The following is a 24,376-nucleotide window of genomic DNA, read 5'->3' as shown; positions in this document are numbered from 1 at the left end:
CCGACTGATTTGATGAGACGGAGCCAAGAGTGGAATTGTGGCCAGAAGCGTGAGGAAAGGGAGGGGGATTCTCCTCCCCACTTACTTCCTCCCCTGCCCCCTCCCGTTTCCCCCCCACCCCGCCACAGGAGTGAATCCCTCCCCTTTGGAGTCAAGCAGCCTTGCTGGAAATGTTGGCGGGGATCAGGGCATTGTGACTGTCCCCTCCCACTTTATCTGGGGTGATGAATCAGACATCATAGCTCCCTATTGTTTGAGTAGTTTCTACGTGCCAAGGTTGGGGCTCAGTACATCATGTGCAATGTCTCCATCCTCAAAGCAACCCGTAACAAGGCTTCCTTCTATTATTAGTCCCATCTAATGGATAACGAAACTGAGACCTGGAGAGCTCTGGCACGTTGCCTGGGTGGCCCAGCTCGTAACTGACACAGGAGGATGCAGCCCGAAGTCGGCCTGACTACATAGCCTGGCCCCAGGGACTCCCGCCCCCATGCCCAGAAAGACTTGTCAGGCCACAGAAGGAAAAGGATACAGATCTAGGAGATGGGGTTGGGGGGAACCCAGGGCCTCTGCTCTCAGAGAGAAACCTGTCTCTTAGAATTTGGGCTGGGAATGGAGGAACATTTACCCAGGCACTGCAGTGTGGGCAGGACCTTGACCCCTTGGTCTCACCTTGGCAAGTCACTGCTCTTCTTCAATATGTAAGGACAATTTTTTTTTTTTTTTTTTGCCGTGCCGCATGGCATACGGGATCTTAGTTTCCTGACCAGGGATCGAACCCGTGCCCCCTGGAGTGGAAGCACAGAGCCCTAACCACTGGACTAACAGGGAATTCCCTTTAAGGATAATTTTTGAGTGACGCTGATTTAACAATCGAGGAGTACTTCAAAAGTAGCCTAAGAAAGACAAGTAGGAGAGAACTTATCCTGGGAGGTGGCAAGCTGCCTTCTTCCCTTACAGCAGGTGTGATGACCAAGGTATGCACCCGATGATTCATAAGTGTTCCAGAAATTATAAACCCCAATTCAGCAAATACTGGAAGTGGCAAATAACCAAGCAGGTTCATACACATCGCTTCCTTTAGCCAGCCCCCCCAAAAAACAAAAACAATCAACCCCCCAACACAGCCCTCAAAGGTAGACATTATTTCTTACATGTGTTTCAAAGGTGAGTAGGAGCCCTCAAGGTCGCATAGCTTGTGAGAACAGAGCAGGGGATGTGCCTACGTGCCGTTTTTGTCCTACTCAGGGAGGCGACAATTTTTGCAGAAACGTTTCATTTGCTCTGGAAGAGGAGCTCATAAAAGATCTGAGAAATTCATTCGCAAACTTCCTCTTTAAAAAATTTTTTTATCGAGGTATAATTGACATATTACATTACGTGAGTTTCAGATGTACAACATAGTTATACAATTATTTTTTTGCTTGTGATGAGAACTTTTAAGACCCACTCTCTTAGTAACTTTCAAATATGCAGTGTACCCTACCTCTCTGACGGATTTTACCCTCATTTGGACACAGCCTCTGATTGGTTGGTTGAAAATAAAGTCAGACTCCTCAAGATCTGCTGCTGTAATAGGAGACTCCTCAAGATCTGCTGCTGTAATAGGAGACCCCTGGGTGGGAGTCAGGAGACCTGGATTTCTGGCTACACCTTTGCCATGGTTGAGCTGTGTGACCTTGGGCAGGTGCCCTCCCCTCTCCGGGTCTTTCTGGGTCTTCTTCAGAAACAGTGCTGGAGTGAGGTACGATGATGCTGAGCGCCCATCCGGTTCTCAAAGGCTACAGTCTGTGCTTCTGCACTAGCGTTACATTCTCCTACCATTTAGATCATGTAGGACCCGCTTCACCTCTTTTCTGTCCATAAATAGGAATATACTTTCTTTTTTCCTAACTGTCTAGAATGTAGTAAGAAAGGAAGTTAATGTTTCTTAGTGCCCACTATGAGCCAGAACTTTTGCCTTCCAACCAACCTTCCTTCCTCCCTTCCTTCCTTCCTTCCTTCCTCCCTTCCTTCCTTCCTTCTGTCCCTGTACCTATGAGAATGACACAATCAACCTCATTCTGAGTGTGAGGAGAGAGAAGCAGAGACCCAAATAAGTGCCTTGTTCCAGGTCACACAGGTGGCAAACGGCAAGCGCTAGAGGTAGATTTTGGATTCATTTCTGTCCCATGCTGAGTTCACCCCATTTTCCCGAGACCGTAACTTCAAAGACGTCGATAACAGGAATAGGGTTGGTTTCAAAGCCCCTCTCAGGAAGTTTACTCTAAAGCGGGAGGCAGCAAACTTCAGGCCAAATCCAGCTACCACCTGTTTTTTGTAAATAAAGTTGTATTGGAACACAATTAAATTAGCTTGTTGGTGTACGGATTGTCTAAGGCTGCTTTTCAGCTACGACAGCCGAGTTGGGTAATAATGACGTACGGCCCCGCAAATTCTAAAATGTTTGCTATTTGGTTCTTGACAGAATGTTTGCCAGCCCCTGGTCCAGAGTGCAGCAAGGCTGTCCCTCAGAACACAAAGTGGCCTGAGTCTGTCACGTGTGCTGGGAGCCCTGCCACTTGATTTCTTAGGAAAGGGGGATATTTCTACTCAAATCTGTTTTTTCAAAGTCTCAGGATACCTGTCGGGCAGATGAGGGGCTTTGGCTTTCAGTGGGCTCTTCTTCCCAGGAACTCGGTGAAGGGGAAATAAAAATCTCAATTTTGGGGAAATTGCACAGAGGAAAAGGGGAGGGAATGGGTTACAACATCCCATTGCGACACTCAGCAGGGCTGAAAGTGACAACAGCAAGGTTTCTCGTTTTGAAAATGTGAGGGCGTTTCCGTTTCTCACAGTGGGACAGAGTGGCCGCAGCCTGGTCTGGGTGAGCGACAATTTTCTTTATAAGCAGCTTCTCTGGGTCTGAAATGGCAATCTCCCATTGCCTCGTGGTCACAGGATGGAAGTCTGCAGGTGTCACCACGGTTACCTAATCTCTCTCCTCCTTTTCCTGTTCCATTCAGAGACAGCCTGCTACCCCTTGGGAAAGAGACCCTGCGAGATGCAAGCCTTCAGGTAAGGCCGACCCAGAGGAGGTGGGGCTGGACGGGTAGAAAATGGAGACAGAACAGAGCCGTCTGTGGCTGCCAGGCTCCATGAGGTTTGGGCTGGAAAGGGATGCTCGCTATTCAAGTAAGAGGCTGCCACATCCGTGGTCTTCGGAACTTGTATTTCAAAATATCCCAAATGTGCAAAGCTTGGCTGGAGGCCTGGCTGACTTTCCCAGAGACCCTGGCAACTTGGTGACAGACACGTGCCCAGGAGCCATGCTGGGGTTTGGGCCTGGCAGAGCATGCCGGGCAAAGAGGCAGAGAGGGGCGCTGTGGGCAGGGCACAGCCCAGAGTTCCAGACTGATTGTTAACAGTGCCTGTCTGTGTTGATACATCAGAGGGTCCCGCTCCCCTGGGACCTCAGTTTCCCCATCTGTGACATGGGGTTAATGCTAACCCTGCCTGCGTTACAGGGTTGATGTGAAGGTCAAATGCACAGATAACAGTGTGACGATGTTTCGTGAGCAGTAAAGTGCCTGGAACCGATTACGATTGTTAAAAATTGGGTCAGGGACTTTGTGAGATGTCATCATCCCTGGCTGTAAAAATAGCAGGCTGTGATGCTGATAAAAACAGAACACTGTCTGAGTGTGGCCTCTGGGCTATGATGTCCCAGGACATGTCAGGGTGATCTCATCCTCCAACTCTGAGTTTCTCTTGCCTGAGGCTACAGGCTGGGACTCTGCATGCCTGTGTGTGTCCCAGAGAAGTCCCTCCCCCAGGGGTCTGCCTCTGTCTCCTCCCATAGGCTGGGAGCTCCAGGAGATGCTCCAGGGATGTTTAATCCCTTCAGATGGGATTCAGCTCATCCAGGAACTAAGAATAGTCACAAAAGGTCAAATGCTCACTCGTGCCAGGAAATTTACAGTTTGCCTGACCCCCTCTCATTGAGCTCAGGGGTCCTCACAGCCACCTGCTGAGGTGGGTGTTGCTAGCCCCCTTTCACAGGTGAGGAGATGAAGCACAGGTCCAAGGTCATGCTGGTGGGTGGCAGGGAGTGGAGGGTCCGCGTCGCGTCTGGGGCTCTGTTTACTGCATCTCACCGCTGCAAGCCCTGCTCTCAGCCGGAGGGGTCTTTCACCAAGAAGAAAAAACTGGAAGCCAGAAACAGGCCAGGGGGTGAGCTGGAGGGGAAGCTGACTTGTCCCTGGGGACAGCGGCCCCTGCCAGACCCAGAACAGGCCACTGGCCAATAGAGGACAGGCTCTGGGGACAGACCTCCACGGGCTAAGGCTTGGAGGGAGTTAGCTGCAAGGGGCTCTGACCCTCGAAACTTCTAACCCTGTGCCGTGGGAGCCACTAGTCTTGGATGACTTAAAATTTACATTTAAATTCATAAAAAGAGAAGAAAATAAAAAATTCAGATCCTTGGTCGCACTACGTTTCAAGAACTCAATAGCTGCATGTGGCTGGTGGCTACCACATTGGATAGTGCAGGCACAGAACATTTCTGCACCCAGGAAGTTCTGTTGATGGTGTTACTCTAGAGCCTGCTTTGCTGAAGTAGAAGGTGGCTGCCCTGGGAAACTGAGGATGAGGAGAAAGGCAAGGAGAGGGGAAGAACGCAGGTGCACGTCTCACCAGCTGTGGGAGTTGGGCCTGTCTCTTTTTTTTTTTCATATTCAAAATATATTTCCTATTTAAAATATTTTAAAGTTGTTATTTATTTTATTTTTTGTCGAATATTTTATTTTATTTTTAAAATTTTTATTGGAGTATAGTTGATTTACAATGTTGTGTTAGTTTCAGGTGTACAGCAAAGTGAATCAGTTATACCTATACATATACCCACTCTTCTAACCAGTGTTGAGCTCAGTCTCCACATCCATGATATGGGTGTGTTAAATTCTACACCCCGGGCAGAAAGTTGGACGCAGATTCAGCAAAGTCTGGGGAACACAGGAAGGGGCTGGGCACATAGAAGCTGTCCACTACAGCTAGGTCCTTCTGCTTTTCAGAATCTGGGATGTCAACCAGAAGACCTTCTACCTGAGAAATAACCAGCTAGTTGCTGGACACTTGCAAGGACCAAATACTAAATTGGAAGGTGAGTGGTTGCAAGGAAGGCCAATGTGATGTGGGCACTGGTCACATTGCCTGGGGTCTGCAGCATTGTGGCCCAACCTTGGGAACTTTAGGTGTGATGTCCTAAACCCTGCTGGTTCTTTGTGGCCGAATTTGAAGCTGGAGAGGCCTGGCCACTGAAGGACACGTACAAGGACAGCCTCAAGAAGGCAGAGAGGGGCAGAGTCTAGGTGGGGAGCCACCACCTACAGGCACCATGGTCCCAGGGCCACACCTGGGGGGCAGGGAGGGAGGGCCCAGAAGGCAAGATCAGCCCTTTCCTTCCTCTGGTGCCTAGGAAGCCCCCGTGTTCCTGTGTGATCAAACTCTCACTCCCACCCAAAAGTAATACACCATCAACAAGGCTAGGTTATGTCCCTTAATCATGGACGCCACATTTAGTCATGTTGCAGATCCATGTCAAACTGGATGAACTTGAACAAGTTTCACCCACTCTGTTCCTCACTTTTCTCTTTAGTAAAAGAAGAGCAGTTGGATGATGGGACGTGGGATTCTTTCAGCACCAGCCCTCTAGGATGTTTTCACGTCCCTGTTGGCTGGCTTGGTGTCGTAGGATGGCATTAGCCCCATCCCCTTGTTCTCTGCCCCCGTCTCACTCTTAAAGGGTGTGAGACCCACCTTTCCTCCTTTTGGTAATTCTCCTAATGAGAACTCTAAACACAGAGAGGCTGAGATGTTCGCTCCCTCACGAGGGCATGGAGACCACCGAGGGGAAGAGGCGGCTTCAAAGTCACCCAGCAAGTCCCGGGGCCCCACTCATGACCTCGTGTGCTGTTTTCCCTGCCCATGGGCAGTACACCTGTTGACCTAAAGCGCAGGGGGCCTGGGGGAGGGAGGGAAGGCTAGAAATCACCTGGAGCAGACTCTAGGTGCCTTGGACCTTGAGGAGTAGCTAGCTAGTGTGCTTGGTTTGATCTTCTGTTTGGATGCAGACCAGGAAGGGGGGCCTTGCTGTTCTTCTGACCTTGGAGTTTTACTTAAGGGGCTGGAATAATCCCCAGGGGAGAGTCCAGCCTTCTGTGTCTTCGTCATCTGTGCCTCCTGTTCTCTACAACCTGAACTTCCCCTTTGTTCTTCCCCAGAAAAGATAGATGTGGTGCCCGTTGAGCCCCGTGCTATGTTCCTGGGGATCCATGGGGGGAAGCTGTGCCTGGCCTGTGTCAAGTCTGGTAATGAGATCAAGCTCGGGTTGGAGGTAAGGACCCGTCTCAGATTAACAGCCACCCCAAACTCGGTGGCTTAAAACAAGCACAATGTGTTCTTCCTCATGATTCTGGGGGTTGACTAGGATCAGCTGGGCAGTTCTGTGCCACATGCTGTAGCTGGGGTCCCTCCTCCAGCCACGTTCAACAGGGAACCTGGCTGGGCCTCATCCTCCAGGCTCTCTTCCCACGGGGTCTCTCTGAGTTCAGTTGCCAGCTTGAGCTTCCTTACAACATGAGTGCTGGCTTCCAAGAGGGATTACTCCAAAAAGACAAGCCTCCGTGTGCAAGCACTTATTAAACTTTTGCTTGTATCATACCACTAATGTCCCATTAGCCAAAGCCAGTCACGTGGCTAAGCCTAGCCTCAACGAGGGCGGGGACTACCAGGGTGTGGCCACCAGGAGGCATGGCTCCTTTAGGGACCTCGATCTCTGTATGCTGCTCTCTTGCCCAAGGGTCCCCAACCCACTTGGACTTGCCCTCTTTCAGTAAAGCCAACCTCTGGGACCATTCTCTTCCAACCCTTATCTACTCAAACCCATGAGCTGGCATCCCATCCAAGACCCTGTACTCCCGTGCAATATTTCTTTTATTTTTGCGGGGTGGGGGGGGGGGGTGGCGGCCATGCCGTGCGGCTTGCAGGATCTCAGATCCCGGACCTGGGATTGAACCCGAGCCATGGCAGTGAAAGCCTGGAATCCTAACCATTAGGGCACCAGGGAAATCCCCTGTGCAATATCAATGGGCTACCAGCCCTGGGAAAAGAGGGCTTTGTATCAGGGGATTGTTGGACAAAATCTTAACTCAAATTGTGAGTGGCCATAACTATGGCACTGTCCCTTCTGTCCACTAGTGGACAGACACTTGATTGGAGCGGGGCTGCCTGCTCTGTGTGCAGTAGGAGTGACCACGATAATGTGTGTAACGTCTCGCACGGACTGCAACACCCTGCCCACCTTCTCCACTCCCCCCTCTCTGGGAGGTGCAAACGCGACAGACAACCAGCCTCCACAGAGGCCTTGGCCTCTGCTGATGGTGCCACGTGTTTAACCAAACCTATTGGCCGAGGGCTGGAGTGACCAGATTTCCCCAAACCAAGGTGTAACCGTGGGACAGCCTCCTTGTGTCACAGGACCTGGGACACTCGGTGTCCTGCCACGGTCTTCGGGCCAGCATTTGTCCGCGGGCAATCGCGGGCCCGGGTCCTGGGGGCTGGGCTGTAGGGACCCCTCTGTTCCTTGGCTTCACCTGCCCCTGCCCTGTCCTCCAGCCGGTGAACATCACTGACCTGAGCAGGAACAAGGAGGAGAACAAGCGCTTCGCCTTCATCCGCTCCGACAGCGGGCCCACCACCAGCTTCGAGTCGGCCGCCTGCCCCGGCTGGTTCCTCTGTACAGCGCTGGAGACCGACCAGCCCGTGGGCCTCACCAATACGCCTCAGGATGCTGTCCAGGTCACCAAGTTCTACTTCCAGCAGGACCAGTAGTGGTGGCGTTTAGCCTCCCTGACCCCGCTCCCAGCACATCCATGACTCCAGAGATGCCTCTCCCTCCCACGCGGGGGGGCTCCCGGTGGTGGCAGCGCTCAGCGGGGCGTCCTTGGCCGGGGCGGGGGGGCCCTCGGAAGGAGGTCCAGGAGCCCTGGGAACAGCTTCCTCTACTCACCCAGCCTCCACGAGGCCTCTGCCAGGTCTTTCTAAAGTGCAGATGGAATCACAGCCCTGCTCGAAGCCCTCAGGGTCAAGTCCAGGCCCCCAGGCCAGCCCTGGCTCCTCCTCCCCCCTCACCTCACTTCCTGGCCCCAGACCCCGCAGGCCGCTCGCTGACCTCCCCCCAGGGGGCTCCCATTCCTCTTTTTGCAAACTGGTGCTGCTCCAGGGGCAAGATTTTCAGGCTCTGTGGCAAAATGGAAAATAAGGGTTTCCTGGTATTTTTTTTTTTTTAATTAAGCCAGCTTTGAGAGAGAGTCCTTTATTTGGAGATGATGTCCTTTCTGGAAGCGGGTAGAAGATTAAAATATCCCCTTGTTTAGGAAATGATGGTGAAAGGAGGTGATAGCTTTTCCTCTTTGTCTTTCTTGTTTTTGTGATGCCCTGACCTGTAAAAATGAAAAGTTAGTGGACTAGGTTGGTCCCCTAGTTTTTTTCTTTCTGGAATGTTCCTAGAAGTCTCGACCCCCCCCACCACCCCCACCTCGGCCCAGGCCCCGAGCGCCCTGTCCACTGCAGACCTCCTGCAGCTGCCTGCAGCGCTGTCCCCTTCCCTGCCCTCCCATCAAAATCCCCCGGCTCCCAAGACACAGCACAAATGTGGCTTCTCCGGACCTCCCGGAAGGAATGAATCGCTCCTTGACCATGTTAGCACTTCCGACACCCTGAGACTTGTTTGGAAGATGTTGTGCCTCTGTCTGTCTCCCCGCCATCCTGTGAGCCCCTGAGAACAGGGACCTTGACCCCCCCCCCCCATGTCTTAGGTCTCTGCAGGGCCAAGCACATGGCCTGGCCCTCAGTAGGTGCCCTCAGTGAACGTGTGTTGTATGTGTTGAGTGGAAAGTTTCCTACTCCCTGTGACTTGAGCTTTGTTTTACAATAAAACCTTGAAAACTTGAAAATTCATCTACTTGCTGGCTGTGCCCGTGGACTTGCCGGGCTTGGGGCAAAGAGAACTGGAAAACGGGGGTGGGGTGGAGTGTCGAGCGACAGGCCTTTCAAACCCTGGAGCCGGGCCTGCCCGCGTGTCTCTCCTCTGAGTCCTTTCCTCCTTGCGCCTCGCTCTCCTCGAATAACAGGAGAGCAGATCTCTCTGCCAGGAAGGTGTGCAGCACCATTGCGCACAATAGCCTCCAACTGGAAACAACCCAAAGCCCCAGCCCAGAAGAATGAACACGTAAACCGTGTACGTTCATACATACAAGGTAACGCTCGACAGCAAAGAGAATGGATAAACCACAGCTGGATGCAGCCACAAGACGGATGGATCTTACAAACATCTTGTGGGCTTCAAGAATCCCAAAAGCATGCATAGAGCACGATTCCAGTTACATACAGTTCAAAACAGGCGGATGGAACAGTCGTGGGGAGGGATGCAGAGACAGAGCAGCAAGGATGCGCCCTGCCTGCAAGCCGGGCGGTGGCCAGAGGGGCCAGGCAGCGTTCTATTTCTTGGCATGGGCGTGGTTAGGTGATTTTCTGTATGTATGTTATATTCACAGTTTTGAAATGTCTAAAAATAAAAAGCCTTGCCCCCTCCTCCCATCCTGGGCTGTGAGGGAAGGGGGCACCTGGGAAATGGTGAAATTAACAGGTGGAATGTTGAATGTGGCCCCGTGAGATGGGAATGCAGGACTGCAAGAATGACCGTTTATCAAACACCCCTCGGCTAAGTAGAGTCAGGCCAGCGAGGGGCGCTGTCCCTTCCTTGGATTCTGCTGACTTCTGGGCTGGGTCCCGGGAGTCCTAGAGTCAGGCCCCGCTGGGCCCAGAGCCTGCTGTGTGATTTTGGCCAAGTCACCTCCCTTTGCTAAGCCAGGTCCCTCCTTGTCCCAGGAGAGTGTTGACTTAGATTGGAGCTTTCCAAACAGAGCTCCTTGGATGCCTCTCTGAGGTCCCTGGAAACAAAGCCCATAAAAGGGAAGTGGAGAGGCCAGGTTCCGTCCCCAGAACTCAGCTCCCACCCAGCCCTCTGCTTCCCAAACTGGACTTCCCTGCAGGGCTTTATTTGAAGAAGAGATGTCATTGCTACAAACAAACAAAACTGAGCAGGTTAAAAGGCAACTGACTGGGAACTCCCTGGCAGTCCAGTGGTTAGGACTCCGTGCTCTCACTGCCGAGGGCGCGGGTTCGATCCCTGGTCAGGGGACTAAAATCCCATAAGCCATGTGGCATGGCCAAAAAAAAAAAGGGCAACTGACGGGAGAAAATCTTTAAGATCTCGCCTAGATCCCAGATCCTAAGACGACAGTGAGGTCGCCCCACCGCTCAGCTTTCTCTTCCTCGTGTGTAAAACGGAAGGAGCCACCTGCCCCATGGGGACAATACATGATGAAGTGAGACAATATGAGTGAAACACTGTGTGTGATAAGAGTGTGAGTGTGGCTGATGTATTGTCAATCTTGGTAAAAGGAGGGCGTTCAAGGCAGAAAACCCTTCCAGGCTTCACGGTGACAATAGCAGCTAACATTTGTGAGGCTCCATAGCCATCCTCCCCTCATGAAACAGGAGATGAAGCCCAAGGCTCAGACACCATGCGATCTGGTTAAGCAGCCAACTGTAGGTTAGCAACAGGCGAGGCAGTCACATAGCCATGCACGCACGTGAGCCCTGGAACTCTGGAGCCACTTCCTGGCTCTCCTGTTTTGCAACTGTGCTCATGGATGAGTTAGTTAAAGTCTTGGAGTCTCAGTTTTCCTACCTCTGATGCAGAAATCAGCCGATGCAAAGGGCTGAGTTATTTAATCTTTGCAACAACTTTCTGTGGTCGGTAGGAATGTTCTGGTTACTAGTATAAATCCTGCAGGAATCAGTGCTCAAAGGAATCTGTTTTAAAGCCCTGTTGCTCAAAAGGTGGTCCATGGCACAGCAGCAGCTTCATCTGGGAGTTAAAATGCAGAATCCCAGGCCTCACGCCAGACTTACTGACTCAGGGTCTTCCTCTCAACCAGGTCTCCAGGTGGTTGGATGCATCTTACAGTCTGAGCAGCTCTGCTTTAAAGAGAAGCACTCATACCATGTATAAGCTCTGGCATTTTTGTTAAACCGACTCTTGTAATTACAAACCCAAACCACATCCTTGCTATCCCTCCCGGTAGCTCCCTGACAGTACCGAAAACTCCCCTCTTAATATCTCCTCACTTTGGCTTGAAATGTTCTTTAAGAGAGGAGAAGCTTTAAGCCGCCCTCATGTGGCTAGAATGTCAGCTCCACACACGCAGGACTTTCATCGGTTTTGTTCCATGGTCTATCCCAAGTACCCAGCTTGGAAGATACTGGGTGCTCCATAAATATTTGGTGAATAAATAAATTAGCCACTGACATCTCAGTAGGGATTAACGTATTTCATTGGTCAGAAAATTTAAGCAGAGAGAGGACTCGGACCAGGGAAGTTTTAAAAGAAACCTAGAGAAAGGGAAAGGCCTCAGAGTCTAGGAGGCTTGAGGTATTTGGAGGCTGATGGAGGAAAAAGATCTGACCACCAGGTGGCAGCAGCACACACAAGCTTTACTGGGTGATGCTTTCGGGGAGGTACAGCACAGCAGGGGTCCGTCCAGAGGCTACACGGTAGCAGGTCCCTGCTTAGAAGGAGAGGAGGACAAGGGGACTTGGGGGAGGGGAGCTCCTGTGTGTAGGCGATGTCACTCAGTAGCACAGCACGAATCTCTGGGTCAGAGAGCTCCAAAGGTCAGCAGAGGACATGCGGGAGGCCAGGGTGGGTCTGTTCTGGGAAGGCCCCATAGGCTCCCGCTTGGTTACAATCTCTCTTTTCTTTGATACTCCTCAGTCTTGATGGGGGAGAGGTATGGGACAAGAAAGGGAATAATACAGTTTTGGATAGAGAGGTTAATCATAAACTCGGCAGAGGAACTCAGTTTTAGAGGGATTTGGTTTCAGTAGAAGAAGGTTTTCTATTTTCTTAGTCTTGTTAAGACACTTTGAGCTTAATTTTGGGGGCACATAGATTGTGCTATAACTGAAGGTGTTAAATCCGAGCAAAATTCTTGCAGATCTTGGGGAAACCAAGTAATTTTGTGTTTTCTCTTCACATAATGATGAAATCCCTAAGTCATAATGGCAGATCTCAACATGCTTGATATTAAACCCAGCTCTCAGAAAAGTTTGGAGAGATAGTGAAATACCCTATTTCTGTTGGGGTTCTTAGCCTGAGAAAACTTAGAGAGATGTTCAACTTTCAAAAGAAAATTTTGCCTCTGGGTCTACTGCTGTTACCCAGACTAGGGGGGTTAAAAACGCAGTTCAAGAAATGTCCACCAGAGGTCAGCATTTTCCTGAAGATAGTCCTATTATTCTCTTTTTTTAGGAAAAATCTTAGTTTTGGGAAGAATCTTGGGAAGACAAATAACTATTTCAGTTTATGCTCTCAGGGGTGAAGATTTAGTCTTTCAAAGATTCCCTAAGAAAAACCTGGTTTTTCACTCCAGGGAAAGTTTATTCTCATTCACCTGTCAATTGAGCTGTAGTTTAGTCCTGATTTGGGCTATTTACACGTAGGAGTCTGACCCCTGACAAGCACCCAGCAAATGTTGTCTTTTATCCATGTCTATTCTCCAAAGGGTGTGACCTGAGAGATTCTAAGGGTCTTCTTACACCTGCTTGAAAGCCAACATACTGCAGTCCTGTTTCCAGCTGAGGACCGCTTACCTGGATGATTGATTGACATGTGGAATTAACCCCACACAACCCCCCCACCCGCACCTCCACCCGGGAAAGAACACACACCCACCTTGCCAGAACTCAACATAGGAACCCCTGTGGCATGTCTGCAAGGGAGACGTGCACTTTTTCATGTTGGAGGGTGGTGGCTGGAGCTCTCCATAATAGAAAAGCAAAAAAGCCAAGACCCTCATTACCATGAGGATTGGATCCATAGAATGAACAGCTGTGCCTGCATCCTCTCCCCAGGGAAAGTCCACGCAGAGTCAGATGACTCGGAAAATTTGACTTGAAGTCAGAGCGGAGGAATGATCTTGGTGGCCAGTGAACTCAGACAGCTGCTCCTGTTACCCCACCTCCACTCTGAGGGTCTCCCTGCAAAGGAAGGGGAGTTCTATGTCCTGGATTCAGGCACCCCCTTCCATGGGCTGTGATGGAGTCACTCTGCCCCTTTCTTCTCTCTCCTTGGCAGCATTTCTTATGAGTCATGGATGTTTTCTTTCCTTGCGTGACAGGCCATGTGGCCGGAGCACGAGGACGGGGGAGAGGTAGGCAGGGGCTAGATCCTGCTGGGCTTGGCTAGTGATGGCTAGCATTATAGTCTGTCCTAAGGCAGGAACAGGCTTTGGAAACTCTGAATCCCATACCCCTCCACCACCTTGTGCCCTAATTCGGAGTGCCCACTCTCTTTCTCTGCACCAACTAATTCCTACTCAACTTTCAAATCCAGGCTCTTGGGCAACTTTTTCCATGAAGGCATTGAGGACCATCCATGCCAGCCCTCATTAAGCCCACTTTCTTGAAACTTCCACTAGGACCTGTGGTCCAGAACCCTGATTTGCATAATACTGATGAGGTCTTTCCAGGTGTGCATGTTTTAGCCGTCCCCTGAATAACCTAAGGTAGGGACTAAGTGTTTTGCATTTTGCAACCCCCAGAGCACGTGGCCACTTACCTGAAACTGATTCTAGGTTTCTCCCCTGTCCGGAAGTAGAATGTTCCTGTGAAACCTTTCATAAGCGTGAATGGCGTAAAGTGAAGAAGAAATTAGCTTAGGACACATCTTGCTAACAGATGCACAAAATAAATCGAGATAAAGCACAGATGCTCACAGACACAGTTCAAAGCTATGGCGCCTTGATGCTGAGATGCTGAGATGCTGAGCATAGTTCCCAGGGAAGGAGCTCAGGGGTGCTTAGGTGTTACTCCTGCTTCTGGAGTGTGTGCTGCCTCTGTAACGGCTGGCTACAAAACAAACGCTGATGCTATTTTTGCTTTTCTCCTTTTTTTTGTAAAAGCGAAAATCCTCTTCGGATTCCATTGGTGAAAACGGGTACTAAGTAAGTCTTCTGTAAAAGAGAAGCGGTGTAATGCAAACTTTCGAAAAGCGGGGGATACCTGTAAAGCTTATTGCAAATACATTCTGAAGTATATTAATTTCATGTGCATTTCCCTTTTACTCTTCCCTTTTCATCTTCTTCACTGAGACCTCTGCACAAATGGCACCTTATCCGAGAGGTCTCTTTTGACTATCCTGCCTAAAATAGCATTCTATCACCCAAAGCCACCTGTGACTCTTTCATTCACTCTCTCTGTGGCCTATTTTTCTTTCTAGCAATGATTACTTTCTGACATGTTATATATTTGCTTGTTTGCTTATTTGTCTATTCCCCTACTACATCTCAAGCTCCATTAGGGCAAGGACATTTCCCCACCTCAGTGCCTGATTATTAATTCAACCACCTTCATGGAGCAAGGATTCCGCGTCAGTTCCAGGTGCTGGAGATGACACACAGAGCGCCCCCTAGCGAGCTTAGCCAGGAGTGGAAACCAGTTCAAATACCCACGCGTAACTGGTAGTATTTTCCCATAGTTAATTGGTATTTCCAGTTTTTGTCTTCTTTCTTGTGTGTTGTGGGGTGAATTGGGAAAATAACGGTTCCTTCTCCTGGGGTAGATATGGGGGTCTGCGGGGACAAATTGGGTGTCTCTGTGTCCCTGTTGTGAGAACCACAAAAATCTCTGTAGGGCTACTTAAACTTCCTGAGGCTCATTTTATTCATTTGAAAAACCAAAATCATTATACTTCTCAGAGTCGTTTGGAGGATTAAATAACATATGTCAAAGTACTCTGTATAAAAGCTCTCTATAAAAACCATTTTAATAATGTTATAACCCAAGTGTCTCCAGATGTCTCCAGCCTGTGGAAGCAAAGCAGATCACACCACCTGCGTGTCGTGGTCCTGATCCAGCTCCCCCTTAAGCCCTTCACCATCCTCTGATAGGAAGCCACTCTCCACCCAGTATTTCTGGATGACCCAGTGGGGGACCCTCACTCATGTCTGTCACAACCTTCATTCCCAATCTCCCTCCACTTCCCTCCTCTCCTTATCCGTCAATGTCTGTGCCAAAGGCAATCTCTCCAGATAAGCCCAGAGTCTCCAGTTCTCCAGATGTCCAAGAGGGTTCCAAGAAAGGAAAAGAACATCTATTTTCTCAGCTTTTGTACCACTAGTGTAGCACTTGTGTCCCCAAATAGCACTCGATGCTGCCCTTAGGTCCCCAGTGAAAAATCTGGCCTGTCATCATTCGTTTCAATAATACACACATTCCCAAGAAGAAGCAACATTTTGTAGGCCTAGTAAAGTCTGATCCCGGTTTAGAGAAGAAACACAGGAAGCTGTGTGCAGAGATGGGGCCCTTGGTCTCCTGTTCAGAGTGCTGCAATGAACACTGGGGTGCATGTATATATCTGTTCAAATTACGGTTTTCATCTTTTCCGGATGTATGCCCAGGAGTGGGATTGATGGATTATATGGTGGTTCTATTTTTAGTTTTTAATGGAAACTCCATGCTGTTCCTTTTTTTTTTTTTTAGTGGAGTATAATTGCTTTACAATGTTGTGTTAGTGTCTGCTGTACAACAAAGTGAATCAGCTATATGTATACATATATCCCCTCCCACTTGAGCCTCCCTCCCACGCCCACCCCCATCCCACCCCTCTCGGTCATCACAGAGCACCGAGCTCCCTGTGTATACAGCAGCTTCCCACTAGCTATCTACACGTGGTAATGTATATATATCCATGCTGTTCTTGATAGTGGCTGCCCCAATTTACATTCCCACCAACAGTGTAGGAGGGTTCCTTTTTCTCCACACCCTCTCCAGCATTTGTTATTAGACTTTTTGATGACGGCCATTCTGACCAGTGTGAGGGGATACCTCATTGTAGTTTTGATTTGCATTTCTCTAATAATTAGCGATGTGAGGACCTTTTCATGCTGGCCATTATTTTATTTGAGGTTTTTTTTAATTAATTGTAGAAGTTGAATATAATCTGAATATGACTCTTTTGTCAGATATATTTGTTGTAAATATTTTCTCCCAATCTGGGGTTTGTCTATTCATTTTCCTAACAGGTTATTTTGATTAACAGAATTTTAAAAATTTTTTATAAAGTTCTGTTTATCAGATCTTTTTATCCATTTGTAAGAAATCTTTGCCACCCACAAAGTTGCAAAGGTTTTCTCCTGTTTCCTTCTGGATATTTTATAGTTTTGGTTTTTATATTTAGGTCTATGATCTATCTTGAGTTAATTTTTATGTGTGTTGTGAGGTAAGGGACAAGATTTTTTTGGATATTTTTTCTTTTCTAACAGTTTAATTGAGGGAATTCCCTGGTGGTCCAGTGGTTAGGACTCGGTGCTCTCACTGTTGGGGACCCGGGTTCAACCCCTGGTCGGGGAACTAAGATTCCCACAAGCCATGCGGCAAGGCCAAAAAAAAAAAAAAAAGTTTAATTGAGATATCATCATTCATATGTCATGCAATTTAAAGTGTACATTCCAGTGGTTTTTAGTATTGCGATGATTAATTTGATGTGTCAACTAGACTGAGCTAACGGATACTGTAAACCCAGACAGCTGTAAAACATTATTTTGGGGTGTGTCTGTGAGGGGGTTTCTGGAAGAGATTAGCATTTGAATGGGTAGACTGAGTAAAGGAGATGGCCCTCACTATTGCCAGTGGACATCATCCAATTTACTAAGGGTCTGAATAGAACAAAAAGGCGTAGGAAGGACAAATTTGCTCTCTTTTCTTGAGTTGAGAGATCCATCATCTCCTGCCCTTGGACATGGGCTCCCCTGGTTCTCAGGCCTTTGGACTCAGAGTGGGACTTAACACCAGTGGGTTCCTGGTCCTCCAGCTTGCAGATGCCAGATCAGGAGAGAATTCCTATAATGAATGAATGAATGAATGAATAAATAAATAAATAAATCCTCTTTCTATTTCTCTAGAATAGAAATAGTTCTATTTCTCTGGAGAACCCTGGCTAATACAAGTGTTTTTGTAGAGTTATGCAACCATCAACACAATTTCATCATTTTTATCACCCTAAAAAGAAATCTCATATCTTTTAGCAATCACTCCCCACTTCCCCTTTCCCCCAGTCCTAGGCAACAATTAATCTATTTTCTGTCTCTATAGATTTGCCTATTCCAGACATTTTATATAAATGGAGTCATGCAATATGTGATCTTTTGTGCCTGAGTTCTTTAACTTAGCATAAAGTTCTGAAGTTAATCCATATTGTAGTATCATGGGCCAGTATGGCTGAATAATATTCCATTGTATGAATATATTACATTATTTTTTAAAAAAGGTGAGACATTTATTTTATTTTTTTAATATTTTTTTAGTTATTTATTTGGTCGTGCCAGGTCTTAGTTGCGGCTTGAGGGCTCCTTAGTTGTGGCATGCAAACTCTTAGTTGCTGCATGCATGTGGGATCTAGTTCCCTGACCAGGGATCGAACCTGGGCCCCCTGCACTGGGAGTGTGGAGTCTTAACCACTGCACCACCAGTGACGTCCCATTACATTTTTTTTATTCATTCATCAGTTAATGGACATTTGGGTTGTTTCCAATTTGGGCTATCATGAATAATGCTGCTATGAACATTCAAGTACAAATTTTTATGTGGACGTGTATTTTTATTTCTCTTGGGGATATAGCAGAAAATGGGATTTAGGTCATATGGTACTTCTATGTTTAACCTTGAGGAACTGCCAAACTGTTTTCCAAAGCTGCTAGATCATTTTATAAGCCCACCAGCAGCACATGAGGATTCCAATTTCCCTATATCCTCACAAACACTTGTTACTATCTTTTATTATATCCAGCCTACTGGACGTGAAGTAGTATCTCATTGTCATTTTGATTTGTATTTCTCTGATGGCTAATGATGCTGAGCATCTTTTCATATGCTTATTGGTCATTTGTGTATCTTATTTGGAGAAATGTCTATTCAGATCCTTTGCCCATTTTTTTTTTAAATTTTATTTATTTATTTATTTATTTTTGACTGTGTTGGGTCTTTGTTTCTGTGCGAGGGCTTTCTCTAGTTGTGGCAAGTGGGGGCCACTCTTCATCACGGTGCGCAGGCCTCTCACTATCGCGGCCTCTCTTGTTGCGGAGCACAGGCTCCAGACGCGCAGGCTCAGTAATTGTGGCTCACGGGCCTAGTTGCTCCGCGGCATGTGGGATCTTCCCAGACCAGGGCTTGAACCTGTGTCCCCTGCATTGGCAGGCAGATTCTCAACCACTGCGCCACCAGGGAAGCCCGCCCATTTTTTATTGAGGTGAAAATTTTCTTTATATATTCTAGATAAAAGTCCCAAAGTTCATTTTCTTACCATACAGATTTCTAGGTGTTCCAGAACCATTTGTAGAAAGACTTTCCTTTTTCCATTGAATTACCTTCATACCTTTGCCAAAAGATGCCAATTGACCATACATGTGTGAACCTATATTTGGACACTCTACTTCCATTACATTGATCTGTTTATCTATCTTTATGCCGTTTCAGTTTGAAGTATTTCCTAATTTTCCCTGTGATTTCTTCTTTGACCCATGGGTTATTTAGAGGCATATTGCTTGATTTCCAAATTTTGGGGCATTTTCTAGATAAAGTGCTGTTGTTGATTTCTAGTTTAATTTCATTGTGATCAAGAAGACATGATCTATATAATTTCAACCCATTGAAATTTAGAGATTGTTTTATAGTCTATATAGTTGGTCTTGGTTAATGTTCTATGTGCACTTGAAAAGAATATGTATCCTGCTGCTGGTGAAATATTCTGTAATGTCAATTTGGTAATGATGAATGATAATGTTTACATCTTCTGTACCATTATTGACTTTGTCTGTACTTGTTTTATTTATTACTGAGAGAGGTGTTAAAATATTCAACTATGATTGTGAATTTTATATTTCTCTCTTTGGTTCTGTTAATTTCTGCTTGATATATTTGGAAGTTCTGTTGTTAGATTCATACATATTTAGGATTGTTATGTTTTCTTGATGAATTGATCCTTTTATCTTTATCAAATGACTTTTTATTTCTGGGAATACTCCTTGTATTGAAGTCTGCTTTGTCCAAACTTACTATAACCACACCAAGCTCTCTCAGGCTTAATGTTTACAAAGTATATTTTATCCATCCATTTACTTTCAACCTGTCTATATCTTAGAGTATATCTTTTATACTTAAAGTGTGTCTTTTCTAAACATAGGGTTGGGTATTTTCTTAGCCATTTTGACAAGTTCTGCCTTTTAACTGAAGTGTTTAATGTAGTTAATGATAACTTTTCAATCTTGCTATTTGTTTTATTTGTGTCCCCTCTTTTTTTTTGTTTATTTTTTCCTTACTCTCCTGACTTCTCTTTTTCAGTAGTTATTTTTATATCCTATACTGATATTACTCTGAATTAATATTATAAAGCTTCACATATAGGAACCTTACAACAATATGGTTCCCCTTGTATGCTTTGTACTTTTCTTGTCATATACCTTACTCTACATGTGTTATAAATCCCCCAATATTATTGTTTTTTATCTAAATTGTCAGTTGACTTTTAAATCATTTAATACAAGAAAGAAAATTGTCTTTTATATTTACCTATAAATTTATCATTTCCAGTTCTCTTTTTTCCTTTCTGTAGATTCTAATTTTTATCTTATATCATTCCTATCTTCCTGAAGAATTTCTTCACTTTTTTTTTGTAGTGTGAATCTGCTGGTGGCAAAAACTCTCAGGTTTTATTTATTTGACAATGCCTTTATTTGGCTTTCTATTTAAAACATGTTTTTAACTAGATACAGAGCTATAAGTTAATAGATTTTTTTCTTTCAGCCCTTAAAGTCAATGTCCCATTGTCTTTTGGCCTACATTGTTTCTGATGAGAAGTTAGCTGTTATTCCTATCATTGGGTCCCTGTATGCAATATGTATTTTCTCCCCTGGTTCCTTATAAGATTTTTCTCTTTATCTCTGTTAAGTCAGGAACTGTGAAAAAATCCGAGATTTGGTTTTACTCTGCTTGTAAGCCAGCAAGTTAGCATGTCATAGTTTTCATAGACACTGGCAGAAGATAAGAGATAATTTATGACTCATAGCAATAGGAGAGGAACATTGTTGCTTAGGTCTCCCTACCCCAATTCCCACAGTGCGATATGATGAGGTCCAGATGTTGCCTGCACAGACAGTGGGCCATGCTATAGCAGAGGAAGCCCAATGTTGGGAGGCTCTGATCTTATGCAGAAAGTGACAAACTTGCCTATCTCCCCTCTGGCAGGGAAAGATTGAGGTGTCTCTTCATTCCAGGTTAATACAGATAGAGATGTTTCCCTCCCTGGAGGAGACATATTTATATTCCTTTTGGTTGTTTATTTTAAAAATAATAGGGATCATATTTCTGCTGAAATTCCCTCTCTCTTCACCCTTTATATCTACCTTTTGCTGTAGGTTCTCTAACATTTTTATCATAATTTTTATTTTTAATTCTTTATTTTTATTATTATCTAATTATTTTATCTAATTTTTATTTTTAATTTTTGATTCCAACATCTTATTTGTCTGTAAGTGTGACATTGTGATATAATAAGAAATACATATTTGGTCTTTGCCCCTGGTTTCTGACACAGAACTCCTAAAACCTCTTGTAATTTCCTGAGTGAGAAGGTGATAGGAGCATCTTTTGTTGTAATACTTGGGGGTTTTTTGTTTGTTTGTCTGTTTGTTTTGTCCCCAGTTTTTGAAATAGCTCTGCAGTGACAAAGGTGAGCGTTTTTGTTATTCACAACAGGCAGCTTTCAACAACACCTGAGTTTATGCTAATGAGGTGACTTTTGGAAAGCTCCTACAGATGGGGGCTGGTTGCCAGGGGAACCAGTCATGTGATTAGACGTTTGGAACTTTCAGTCCTACCCCTTGACCTCCAGGGAGTGGAGAAGTGCTAGAGACTGAATTCAGTCACCAGTGGTCAATGATTTAATCAATCATATGCCTACATAATGGAACCTCCATAAAAACCCTAAACAACTGGTTTTGAAGAGTTTCTGGGTTGGTGAATGCGTCCATGTGCCAGGAGGGTGGTGTGCCTGGAGATGGTATAGAAACTCTGCACTCTTTTTTGTCCTATGTATTCATTGCATTTGGTTGTTCCTGAGTTACATCCTTTATAATAAGCTGTTAATAGTAAGTAATGTGATTCCTGAGTTCTGTGGCCATTCTAGCAATTAACAAACCTGAGGAGGGGGTCCTGGGAGTCCTCAATTTATAGCCAGTGGGTCAGAAGTACAGGTGACAACCTGGGACTTGCAATGGGGGACAATCTTGTGAGACTGAGCCTTTAACCTGTGGGGTCTGCACTAACTCTGGGTGGTGTCATAATTAAATTGTAGGACACTCTGTTGGTCTGAAGAGTTGGAAAATTGATTAATATGAGGGGAAAACCCACATATTTGGTGTCAGAAGTACTGAGAGTATAGAGGAAAACAGTTTTCTGTCAGTGGGTATATTTTAATTGACTGGATTTTTTCCCCCCTTTTGACCATAGTTCACATTTTCTGTTCACAATGTCTACTATTTTGTTGTTGTTGTTATTGTATGGTAGACATTGTGAATGATGCATTGTAGATGCTCTGGATTCTTTTATTTTCCTCTGAAGAGTGTCAAATTTTGTTCTAGCAGGAAGTTAAATTATTGGAAATGCACCTTGGTTTTGCAGGGGCTTGGTTTTAGATTTCTCTTGGCTTGTCCCTAATCCTGAGGTATATCCCTTAATCCTGGAATGCAGTCTTTACTCCTTAAGTGTGGTCATTCCGAGGTGTCAATGGACAGTCCAAAGTGTTTACCAAGCCCCTCTAAGATAGCAGGACTTGACTCCAAATTCCCCAGCAGCAGGCAACTAACTGCTCAAATCTCTGCTCAGCTATACTTTTCCTTTGGGTCATGTGGATTCTTGCCCCATGCGTGTTCATTCAGGAGTCAGCCAAGGATTTGAGGGAAGTTTGCAGGCAGATGTTGGACCTCTCCCCTTTGTGGTTCCCTCCTCTCCAGGATTTTTCCCCTCAGGGAGCGACCCCTCACCTCCCAGCCCCAGTTTACATCACATCACTGCTTATCTCTCCTGCTAGTCTGCGAACTTTTGGAGTATTTGGTTCAGCCTTCTATCCCATAGTGCCTAGTCAGTGTCTGACATACATACAGTAGGTGCACAATAAATGTCTGTAGCGTTAATGAATGAATTACTAATAAGTTGTAGGATTGCTGACCTAGCATCAGGGGCTCATCCTAAAAAGACAAAGCAGCAGCATTGTGCGGTGGTGACTGTCTATGTGGCCTTGGTCAGGTTATTTCCCCTCTCTGTGCCTCAGTTTCCTCATTATATGGAAAGCTGCCTACCTTATAGGGTAGTTGTGAGGATTAAGTATTAAGATGGGTAGAGAGCTAGTGCCTGGCGCATCAATAACACTCAAATTAAGTATTAGCTGCTGTTGTTGCTTAAGGACCTGCAGCATCCCATAGAGACGGACTTCTCCACGTTGCCAATCTCTAAGGAAGCTGAAATATCACTGGCTATACTGGAAAAATGGAATCAACTTCTATTTTCACATATGGTGTCTTATACAGTTACAGAAATGGAAACCAGAGAGTGGCATCAAGTGGGACATAAAAAAACAAGAGCTTCTTGCCAACATCACTACGTCTTGGGACATGTTTGCTAAAACAAATTGAAGTCTCAAGACACAACTATTTGCCTCCAAGCCACCGATCCCCAAACCAGCTAGCGAAAGTTCACCAGTTGTCTGTAAGTCAACAGTTACAGACAGCTGAAATTCTGAGCCCAAATAATGCAGTTTCTTCTTGCGCTCACGAAAGAACTGGCACAGAATGGGTTTGGAGGGACTCGGATTTTGACCCGGCTCGGGGCCTGCACCCGTCTGGGGCTGGCCTGGGTTTCCGGCTGGTTTCTGAGCTGGAGGAAGACACCGGAGAGAGGGCTCGGGGCGCCGGCGGCCCAACGGGGACAGCGCAGGTCGTGCAGGAGGCGCCCGCCCGCCGCCGTCAGACCAGTCGGACGGCTTCGCCCGCCCCGCCCCGCGCCGCCGGCCCGGCCACCGCCCTCCGTCTCTCCGCCGGAAACCCAGTGCCTCGCGCGAGCCGCGCGCCGGAGCTGGACCGGCCTGGTCCCCCGCGCAGCCGCCGCCCCGCGTTCCCCGCCGTCCCCGGCCCGCGCCTGGGCTCCGGGCCATGGGGCGCCCGGGCGGGCGGGCGGGCGGCCAGAGCAGGAGCCCAGCGGGACACTGGTAAGGGCAGGTGGGGCCCCGCGCCGCCCTCGCTGCGGAGAGTGTGCCGCGCACTGGGGGCGCCGCCGAGCGAGGGAGCATCTGCGCAGCCGGGGAGAGCGGGAAGAGGCTCCGAGGGGGCGAGAGCGAGTGGGGCTGGTGGGGTCCTCAGCGTTCAACCTCATCAGGGGGCGGGGCCACCGACAGCAGGGGGACGCTCACTGGGAGAGTCATACTGGCCGGCCTGGGGTGCGGTGGCCCCATAGGCTCCTCCAGCCGGGCGGGGTGCACCTGGTTGCAGGAGGAGCCCTTAAAACCATCCAGCGTCACACCTGGGCGACACCGAGAGCCTAACTCCTTATCTCCCGTTGGCCTCAGTGGCCCCTAGGCCGGTGACCCGGCGGGGCCCTCCTCCCTGCTCCCTGCTTGCTGGGAGCCTGGCCAGTCTGGCAGGCTGCCTCCCGCCAGGAGCGCATTGGGATGGAGGAGAACGCAGCTCTTCCCCACTCCCTTGGATGCTGGCCCCTCTCCTTGGCCCTTCTCCTTGGCCCTTCTGGGTGTGTCTGGTCAGAAAACACCAGAGGTTCCTAAGAAGGTAAATAGTGTCTGCTCAGCAGACAAACTCACTTTCCTCTCTAGGGTTCTTTCTGACTCTGGGATTGAGTTTAGCTTCTTTCAGTAAAACAGTGGAGCCAGGGCTGTGAGTTCCTTGCAGGTGTTTTTTTCCCACTTTGCTAAATGTGCTGACCCAGGCCCTTGTGTCCATGGCCTGCATGTCTAGGTCAGGTCAACGTGAAGCAGCATCAACGTGAAGGTCAGGGCACCTGGGGGCTCCACCTGCCCCTGAACCTCATTGACCCAATCCTTCCCCTGGCCCAGAGCTGATTGGATGTAATTAGCAACTAATTGGATGTCTCTGAGCCCCTCTACATAAGAAACATCAAGGTCAGGTTTAGACAGCAGATAGTGCCGAGTGAT

General features: G+C 47.3%; 2 protein-coding genes across 3 annotated transcripts in view; both read left to right on the top strand.

Annotated features, from left to right (window-relative positions):
• The first annotated feature begins 2,941 nt into the window (after positions 1 to 2,941).
• On the top strand, positions 2,942 to 8,391 carry IL1RN (interleukin 1 receptor antagonist). Its single transcript, XM_061211223.1, has 4 exons — positions 2,942 to 3,057; positions 5,052 to 5,140; positions 6,261 to 6,373; positions 7,654 to 8,391. Exons 1-4 carry the CDS (start codon positions 2,942 to 2,944, stop codon positions 7,867 to 7,869), a joined length of 534 nt encoding a protein of 177 aa, XP_061067206.1. The 3' UTR covers positions 7,870 to 8,391.
• Positions 8,392 to 23,320: 14,929 nt separating this feature from the next.
• The window catches only part of PSD4 (pleckstrin and Sec7 domain containing 4), a 36,574-nt gene continuing 35,518 nt past the window's right edge, over positions 23,321 to 24,376 (top strand). For both annotated transcript variants that reach the window (XM_061210733.1, XM_061210731.1), the window contains exon 1: positions 23,321 to 23,419. The gene's annotated coding sequence lies outside the window, so the exon portion shown is untranslated. The remainder of the gene's footprint in view (positions 23,420 to 24,376) is intronic.

Source organism: Eubalaena glacialis, chromosome 14, assembly GCF_028564815.1.
Source record: "Eubalaena glacialis isolate mEubGla1 chromosome 14, mEubGla1.1.hap2.+ XY, whole genome shotgun sequence".
In the NCBI taxonomy this organism is placed as follows: domain Eukaryota; kingdom Metazoa; phylum Chordata; class Mammalia; order Artiodactyla; family Balaenidae; genus Eubalaena; species Eubalaena glacialis.
Note: the sequence above shows the minus strand (reverse complement) of the source record. Positions and strands in the feature narration are given on the sequence as shown.

What these genes read in the sequence shown, in the direction of transcription:
- IL1RN (XM_061211223.1), top strand. Translation starts at nt 2,942, where the DNA reads ATGGAAGTCTGCAGGTGTCACCACGGTTACCTAATCTCTCTCCTCCTT. An exon ending in ACCAAATACTAAATTGGAAG is followed by an intron (nt 5,141 to 6,260) that starts GTGAGTGGTTGC and finishes GTTCTTCCCCAG; the next exon opens with AAAAGATAGATGTGGTGCCC. An exon ending in AGATCAAGCTCGGGTTGGAG is followed by an intron (nt 6,374 to 7,653) that starts GTAAGGACCCGT and finishes CCTGTCCTCCAG; the next exon opens with CCGGTGAACATCACTGACCT.